The sequence below is a fragment of the Babesia bigemina genome, scaffold Bbigscaff_63199 (genome assembly GCF_000981445.1).
Source record: "Babesia bigemina genome assembly Bbig001, scaffold Bbigscaff_63199".
NCBI classification, from domain to species: Eukaryota; Apicomplexa; class Aconoidasida; order Piroplasmida; family Babesiidae; genus Babesia; species Babesia bigemina.
This window is the reverse complement of record NW_012237092.1, coordinates 1-9139: the sequence shown is the minus strand read 5'-3', so window position 1 is coordinate 9139 and position 9139 is coordinate 1. Positions and strand designations below refer to the sequence as shown.

The window sequence follows — 9139 nt, the reverse complement described above, 5'->3', positions numbered from 1 at the left end:
ACCTAATTTTGCGAAATTTCATCGACCCCTAAAAGTTGCCTAAATCGCCTTCAAAAAACTACCTTGACCAAAATTGACCAAATTTTTGTTATCTTAATGTCCATCACTTTTCTCACCTCCCTTCTCACCTCCCTTTACCTCCCTGACTGCCCTTTCACTTAATTTTGCGAAATTTCTTCGACCCCTAAAAATTGCCTAAATCGCCTCCAAAAAATTACCTTAACCAAACTTGACCAAATTTTCGTCATCTTAATCTCCATCACTTCCCTCCCTTCCCTCTCCACCCTCACCACCGCCGCCCGCCGCAACTACGTCTCCTCCATCAAATCCCTCCTCACCGCGTTCGCGGACAAGGTCGAAAAGGAGTTGAAGGAGTTGCCGGAGGAGATTGAGAGGGATCTGACTATCGGGTTCAAGGGGTTGATGAGACAAATTGGTGGTGATAATAACGGTAATATGGAGTTACTTAAGAGTCAAAAAGATGATAGTACAGCGTCAAAATTATCTTACGTTTTCAGAGTGTTCTACGGCTCATTGCAGCTGTATCTCAAGAAAGAAATTAAAAGAGTTCATGACGAGGAGAACAAAAAGAAAAATCCTACGCCTCCAGATAGAGAAAGTATGTATATTAATAAGGTCGAAACTATTTTTACCGCACTTCAAGATTTACTCAACCACATCACCAAGGAGAAACGGTATGACTATCAGGTGCCGCAAAAACTCGACGAGCTAGAATCAGCGGTATCTCAGCTGATACCCGACGGATTTGAAAACACGAACACCCCGGTACTTGATGGTATCGTTAAGGGATTGGGCAAATTTATTGAGGAGTTGAGGAAGGTGTACATCTCGAGGTATGACAGTGAGAAGTTTGAAGGTGATGTGGTACTTGGTAAATACGAAATTAGCACCTCAGGAAACAAGCAAATTTTCGAATCCACTGACTACGGTAGGAAGTGTTCGAAGGTATTTTTGACTTCACTAGAGATACTGACTCATGACATTGGGCAGTTAACAGCGAAGTGTGGTACGAAAGGTACTTGTGTAACCAAACTAATAAATTTGGAAGTTACTAATAACCTCATGAATCCACTTGGCGTTTTTCTGCGTGGGTGTGGTTTTGTGGTTTCCAAATTGCGGGATTCTCATGAAGGCGAGTTGAGGAACGAGGCGCGGTTCACGGGCGCGCAAATACAATCGACGCTACTTAATTCTGCCATTAAAGAAGCTGGGAAAATCGAAACACTCAGGACATGGAAAGAGGAGAAGAATAGAAAGGTTACCGCTAGTGCTTCACAACAGGGCACAGTCAACATTATTCTACTGGACGTTATCCATTTCCTCTTTGGCAAACTTGAAAGCTACTGGAGAGTATGTCACTACTACATCCCTTCACATCCGAAAACGCCGTCCAACGTATATCAAATGCTTCAGTGGCTCGACGGCCTGTGGCTCAATCCAGCACTCACTTCCGTTTACAAGTCAATCAAGGACCTGTTCAAAAAGCCTGAAAAGGCCGAAGATATTAACAACCCAGCCAAGTACAAATTAGAAGCATATCCATCTGAAATTACGTATGCCGGTTTAGCGGCTCTCCTGAAAAGCGTTTGCTTCTACTCCCACGATACGTTGATTGTCATCCTCGGTCTGGGTGACGCCGACGGGAGATACGCCGTTGAGTTCCGTTCGAATCCCGACGGTTTGTCGTATCCTAGCAATGCGGGTGCCTGCTTCGATATGTTCACAGACATCTTGAATAGAGTGTATCATCAACTTCGCTTTTTATATAGGCAGTGTCAGAACGGTACCGGTCGCAGTGGCTGGGAAGATTGCTATTATGGCAAAGGAGTCGGTGGCTCAGCATGGAACTGTAACACCATGCAATGTGCCAAACAAATCCGTGGTCAAACGTGTCCCCAAATGGTCAACCAAAGGGCTGACCAAATAGGTAACCAAAATGATAACCAAACGTGTGACCGGCATCCTAGTTGCGGACTAAAATCGCCACTTCAGTCATTCTTAGAGGACGGATTACAGGGCTTCCTCCCGCATTCGTTTACAAAACCTGGGTGTAAGCTGGAATGCGCTGTGCCGAATCACTTCGGTAAACCATGCCTTACTCCCATGGGTTTCTCAGATATTACTATTACAGCTTCTCATTCACCTAAAGGGAAACGTATTAAGGACCTCCTTGAACGTTTCTGCGGTAGGCCGAATGCACCTTTGGCTTCACTTTGCGCTTCCTTAACATGTGTGTTACAACGTGCTCCGCAGACGCTCGGCGATATGTTCGGTTTTTTCCAGGGATACCTGTCTAGCTGGAGCGGCGGTGGCATAAAGCATAAGCATGATGCATTTAACGAAGCTGTAAAAAAAGCATATTTCGACGTTCAGTATGACAATTTGACCGTTACTTCGATACAACAGAGCAGTAATCACACAAATGGCAAGCATCTCACCGGTGACCTCTTCTCACTCATTGAATGCAAAACTGACAGTGACGTTCCCGTCCATCCATGCGGAGCATACTTGCAGGCTATTTGCGATGATACCCGTGTAAAGTATTCCAAAGAACACGCGGATAGATATCTATCATGGGTTGTATACATTACTGAAACATTCTACGATCTGCTTAAAAAGCTGTACGACGAGTGCAGTAGTAAGTGCGGCGATGATAAGCCAAAGTGTCGTACGGGTAAATGCCCTGACGGCTGTGATACACAAAGGCTGCCAATGTCTGAAATTGCCAAACACCATGCCTCCTGTAGCTCAATTTTAAAATGCCCGTCTACTCATCCAACACTATACAAATATGGCTTCACATTTGGAAGTCCATTTTCATTAAGCGGCGAAAAATCGGAAACGACAAAACGTACGTGCCACGATTTCTGTAAGGTGTTAAAAATCGTCGTGAAAGAGAATAACGCACTCCATAAATTGGCTCATGAAATCATTCCCCAATTCCTATGGGACATCCGACAGAAATTCTTCTGGACCACCGTCGCCCTCTGGCTCCTCTCCTTCCTCTACCTCCTCCACATCATGGTCATCCGCCTCGACCTCCTCCACATCAAATCTCACTTGCACTCACCATCATCTCATAGGATAGCTGCTCAATCACTACTCGCCGCCGCACGTGTTAACAAGCTTAACAGAGTGTTTTATCTACAACCGTAATCGTACTCACGTGTTTACTATCTACACTCACCTAGCATCACCTACTCACCTAACTTATGAATTGTGCTTTAATCTGTTGCATCACTCATTCATCGTTGTATGTGATTGTGTAGTAGTTAACTAAAGTGCTGATCAATGTGCTGACCAATGTGCTGACCAAAGTGTTGACCAACGTGTTGACCAACGTCTTGACCAATGTGCTAACCAAGGTGATGACCTATGTGCTGACCAACGTGTTGACCAAAGTGGTGACCAAGCACCTGATCAAGGTAGTGATTACGGCAGCGATGACATGACTACGGCAGCGATTAACTGGTCACAGCAGCGATGACTAGGTCACGGCAGCGATGACATGGTCAAGGCAGCGATGACATGGTCACAGCAGCGATGACATGGCTACGGCAGCGATGACATGGTCACGGCAGCGATGACATGGTCACAGCAGCGGTGACACGGTCACGGCAGCGATGGCATGGTTACGGCAGCGATGACATGGTTACGGCGGCGATGACATTGACACGGCAGCGATGACACGGTCACGGCAGCGATGACATGCTCACGGCAGCGATGACATGGTCACGGCAGCGATGACATGGTTACGGCGGCGATGACATTGACACGGCAGCGATGACATGGTCACGGCAGCGATGACATGGTCACGGCAGCGATGACATGGTCACGGCAGCGATGACATGGTCACGGCAGCGACGACATGGTCAAGGCAGCGATGACATGGTCACGGCAGCGATGACATGGTCACGGCAGCGATGACATGGTCAAGGCAGCGATGACATGGTCACAGCAGCGATGTCATGGTCACAGCAGCGATGTCATGGCTACGGCAGCGATGACATGGTCACGGCAGCGATGACATGGTCACGGCAGCGATGACAGTGGTGAGCTAAGTGGTATTTATCATCCACTCTACATCGCTCCTTTACCCACTCTACATCGCTCCCTTATCCACTCTACATCGCCCCTTAACCCACTCTACATCGCCCCTTTACCCACTCCACATCGCGCCTTAATCCACTCTTCATCGCCCCTTAAACCACTCCACATCGCTCCCTAACCCACTCTACATCGCCCCTTAACCCACTCTACATCGCGCCTTAATCCACTCTACATCGCCCCTTTATCCACTCCACATCGCTCCTTAACCCACTCCACATCGCCCCTTACTCCACCATACATCGCCCCTTTATCCACTCCACATCGCTCCTTTATCCACTCTACATCGCTCCTTAACCCACTCCACATCGCTCCCTTACCCACTCCACATCGCCCCTTACCCACTCCACATCGCTCCTTTATCCACTCTACATCGCTCCCTAACCCACTCTACATCGCCCCTTTATCCACTCTACATCGTCCCTTTACCCACTCTACATCGCCCCTTTATCCACTCTACATCGCCCCTTATCCACTCTACATCGCCCCTTTAACCACTCTACATCGCTCCCTTATCCACCTTACATCGCCCCTTAACACACTCCACATCGCTCCATAACCCACTCTACATCGCTCCCTAATCCACTCTGCATCGCTCCCTTATCCACTCTACATCGCTCCCTAATCCACTCTACATCGCCCCTTTATCCACTCCACATCGCCCCTTTATCCACGCTACATCGCCCCTTTATCCACTCCACATCGCCCCTTTACCCACTCCACATCGCTCCCTAACCCACGCTACATCGCTCCTTAACCCACTCTACATCGCTCCCTTACCCACTCTACATCGCTCCCTTATCCACTCTACATCGCTCCCTTATCCACTCCACATCGCCCCTTAACCCACTCCACATCGCCCCTTAACCCACTCTACATCGCTCCCTAACCCACTCCACATCGCTCCCTAACCCACTCCACATCGCTCCCTTATCCACTCTACATCGCTCCCTTATCCACTCTACATCGCCCCTTTACCCACTCTACATCGCCCCTTTACCCACTCTACATCGCCCCTTTACCCACTCCACATCGCCCCTTTACCCACTCTACATCGCCCCTTAACCCACTCTACATCGCCCCTTTATCCACTCTACATCGCCCCTTATCCACTCTACATCGCCCCTTTAACCACTCTACATCGCTCCCTTATCCACCTTACATCGCCCCTTAACACACTCCACATCGCTCCATAACCCACTCTACATCGCTCCCTAATCCACTCTGCATCGCTCCCTTATCCACTCTACATCGCTCCCTAATCCACTCTACATCGCCCCTTCATCCACTCTACATTCCTCCAATTACCTTGCCATAATACCGCTATGACCTCTATAAACCATCACAATAACTTGTGCCTTGTCACCCTTCCCTTCCCTTTTTCCACCGCTTGTCACTGCCCTGACCATGTGCCGCCTAGTGAGCTTGACAAGAAATTTGATGAAAATAAAATGTGCGAAATTACCTCAAATAACAACCCTACTAACATCCTTAATAACCTCTGCTCTGGCCTTCAGACTTTCCTCGGCTTCAACAAAGAGTCCAAAGGCTACAATGGCACTGGCATTGTGTATTCTGACTTGGACAGGCTGTGTGACGGGGTGATGGGATTTTTGAGTGGTGTGCTTGGTGCGGTGAAAAACGAAAATGAAGTGACAACTTATGATGATTACATGCCTGATACTAATAAACTTCAAAAAGTACTAGACACCTTAACTACTAAAATTGGCTCCGGGCGTAATGGGCTTGCGGCGTCTGTCGACGCGGTGAGGGAGTGGTTGGGGAAATATCTCCTTGAATCAGGTAAGCGAACTAGTACAGTTACCGGCAATTTAGGTAGGTTGAAAGATGAAATTGCAGGTAAATACACTCATGATGTTGCAGGTAACGCCGACAAGAAACTGGAGGACCAGTTGACCAAGTGGAAGACAACCCTCAATGACATCGAGCTGGACGTTAATACCATTGATAACTCATATGTTAATATGCTAGATAGTACATTAAAACGTGATGTGATGCGTGAGGTGAAAACAATTAGAAGTGCAATTTGGTCGTTGCAGGAGAGCGCTGGCAAGGAGGATTTCAAGAGACAGGCGGCGTATGTTGATAAGCAGTTGGAATGGCACAGGGAGAATGTCAATAAGGCCATAAACGATGGCACAGACAATGTGAAATACATATTGCATACTGAGTTCAGTGAGCTAGAAAAGAAAATAAATGAGCTGACTGTGGCTAACGAAGAGAGGTTTGGACATATCAGAGTGGCGGTTGATTTCGCCATTAGCCACGTTAAGAACTTCGACAGAACGTACAAGGATGTGATTACAGATGTGATGTCAGCCGTTAAAAAGGAAATTAAAGATATCAATCCTCACGATGAGATTGCTGGTGCCTCTGGTGGTAAATCAAGGTTCCGTCAGGATGTTAGCGCAATCAAAACGGCGGTGCTTTCAGTGGGAGGCGAATTGGAGGGCTATGTTGAACGATTAAGAAAGTGGATAAGTGGCGTACATAAGCTAATTAATTACATAAGGAGTATATATGTCGACAAAATGCTTAGTAAGGAGTTGTGGAAGCAGAGTGGATACACCATCGGAGCAAAAGCAGCCGAGATGAAACAGTGGGAGAGGGTACTTCAGAAACATATAGCTGACTTGAAACATGAAATACTCGAGAGGGCTAAGACAGCGTCAATAGCAATGAACGATTTGGAAAAAGTTTACCAATCTAAATTAGTGAAGGTTAGAGACGACGTTAAAGGTGCGGTAGCTGATGTAAATAAAAAGATCGGAGTGCTTGGAGCAATGTTCAGTAATGCCAGAAACAAAGATTCCATACATGGAATATTTTCGCATATTGGAGGAGAGGTTGGCGGGATGGCGGGAGAGTCAGGGCTCAAGGGGATCGATAGTGGGATTAAGAGCTATGCAACGACGTTCACGCAGTCTCGGTTTGAGGAGAAAATTCTGGACGTGTGGATCGATGGAATATTAGAAAACGAACCAGTTAAAGAATTGCTTGATGACTATCTTGGAGAAGATGATAATAAGAAGTATTTAAACAATGGTTATAATTCCTGGCAGAAGGGTCAAGGAAACAAACAAAATTTTCCGAAATTTTTAAATTCACTGGAGGGAAAACTTTTTGGGAAAAATCGGTCAAGCAAAATCAGTAGCTAAAAAAGACGCGGCTGAAACACTTCAACAAAACATTGTTGATGTAAAAGCTGTTTGCGACGCCTTTGCCAAGTCGCTTGGAAAAGGGATTACGAATAAGTGTCATGCCATGAGGTCACATGTCGAGACTACAATAAACAAGAATGCAGCCGAGTCGAAAAATAGTTCCAGTCTTTATCGTGCTATCCAACTCACTCTCTACCAACTAGTCGGCGTGGCCAGACAGACTGCAACAGCTGTAGAATCTTTCGCTGAAGATTCCAAAATGATACATATCTTAAAACAGACATTTGTAGACGCTACGCAGCTTAATAGTCAGCTTCAACAAACGGTGCAGAGCTCAGGCGATACTAATCCCGCTGAAGATATTGACAAAGCGATTGAGGCTGTCAAAACGAAGGTTACTGGTATTGCGAAAATCCCAGGCGGGTCAATGAAAGGTATTGATAACTATGAGGAGAAAAAAAGGGGATTAAATCACGCCATTACTGCCATCACAACATCCGTTAATGCTCTCAACGTAGATGGTACGAATACTGAGCTGGGAAGATGGTCGGAAGCTATTGAAAAAAATCTTAATAAGCTGACGACAGCATTGGAGAAAACTGCGCACTACATGGATACGCACCTCACCACTCTGCAAACCGAGAAGATCGATGGCGAACTAACGCAGATCCTATTGGCTCTGAACTCGCTGCATATCGATGAGATAACAAATACAGGAAGAATACAAAACGCCATTAACTCCGTCCTTGCGTTAATTAAGGATCTGGAGACGGTTCCCCAAAAAGTGGATGAAAAAAGGGGAGAGGTCGAAGAGCTTATGGAAAGGTTGAAGAATCAATTGAATGGACTTATTTACGACATCAACCAAAATATTAAGAATGCCTTCGATGCGTTAACAACGGCCATAAGTGCAGTAAAGCATGCTTACAATCATGCCTATCACACTGCTATGGACGCCGTCCAAACTCTCAAACATGACCTACTTTACATCGCCAAAAATGCTTTTGATTCCGTAACTGCTGACGTTCGGAAATTATTTGCCGAGCAGAAAATAGCGGACCTATCGGCTCTTAAAACTGTCGTGGAAAGGCGGTGCGACGACATTACAGCCACAATGGACAACGATGCTTCGAGAGGAATTAAACGTTTGCTTTGGAATATGGATAGACATTATGCTAACCTTTCGCAGATGCCTATTCAAATCGAATTGAAGGACGCATCTACATATGTCAACAGGTATTTTGATCCTTTACTGAAGTACGTCATCGACGAAGTACACCCCGACGTTAATAACCTCGATCATGTCAACGATAAATTCAACGTCTTGATTAAACACCTCACGAATGAAAATGACTCTAAAATATATAATTACGACCACACTTTCACCTCCCTCCTCTCCACCCTCTCCTCCTCCCTCACCTCTCTCCACCCCTCCGCCTTCGCCAACCCCCGGCACCCGGAGCTGCTCGATGCGGTCAAAAAGGGGCTGCAGGGGGTTGTCGAGCAGATGGAGCGGGTGTATGTGAACGGGTATGATGGGTCAGATAACGTTATAATGATCGGTGTAAACACGAAAAAAGTTACGGATGATGGAAAAAATTGTGCTAAGATATTTTTTACAATTCTGGAGAGGTTGTATAGAGATATGGACAAGTTGAGAGAAACGTGTAGGACTAACTCCAACAAAAGTCAAATTTGTTTGTATGACTGGGATAACAATAAGAAAACAAGGAACGATAACCCTCTAGGAAACTGGTACAGCGTCGCGGTTATGTATTGTCTGCTGATAAAGACACGCAAAATGGTGAGTTAGACAGACGTCATAATGG

At 46.2% G+C, this 9139-nt stretch overlaps 2 protein-coding genes across 4 annotated transcripts; both read left to right on the top strand.

The window, feature by feature from the left end:
- Window positions 1-423: 423 nt before the first annotated feature.
- BBBOND_0001930 (hypothetical protein, conserved) lies at window positions 424-3177 on the top strand (the record flags this gene model as incomplete). 2 transcript variants are annotated; one of them, XM_012915033.1, is made up of 1 exon in its annotated part: window positions 424-3177. In XM_012915033.1, one exon carries the CDS (start codon window positions 424-426, stop codon window positions 3175-3177), a length of 2754 nt encoding a protein of 917 aa, XP_012770487.1. The 2 variants fall into 2 exon arrangements, with proteins under 2 accessions (XP_012770487.1, XP_012770488.1); XM_012915034.1 differs by having other exon boundaries at window positions 457-3177.
- A 2276-nt stretch (window positions 3178-5453) lies between these two features.
- Window positions 5454-9123, top strand: BBBOND_0001910 (hypothetical protein, conserved; the record flags this gene model as incomplete). Of its 2 annotated transcripts, XM_012915031.1 has the most annotated exons (2): window positions 5454-7215; window positions 7355-9123. In XM_012915031.1, the coding sequence occupies 2 exons, from the start codon at window positions 5454-5456 to the stop codon at window positions 9121-9123; spliced, it is 3531 nt and encodes a 1176-aa protein (XP_012770485.1). The 2 variants fall into 2 exon arrangements, with proteins under 2 accessions (XP_012770485.1, XP_012770486.1); XM_012915032.1 differs by lacking the exon at window positions 5454-7215 and having other exon boundaries at window positions 7570-9123.
- Window positions 9124-9139: the final 16 nt, after the last annotated feature.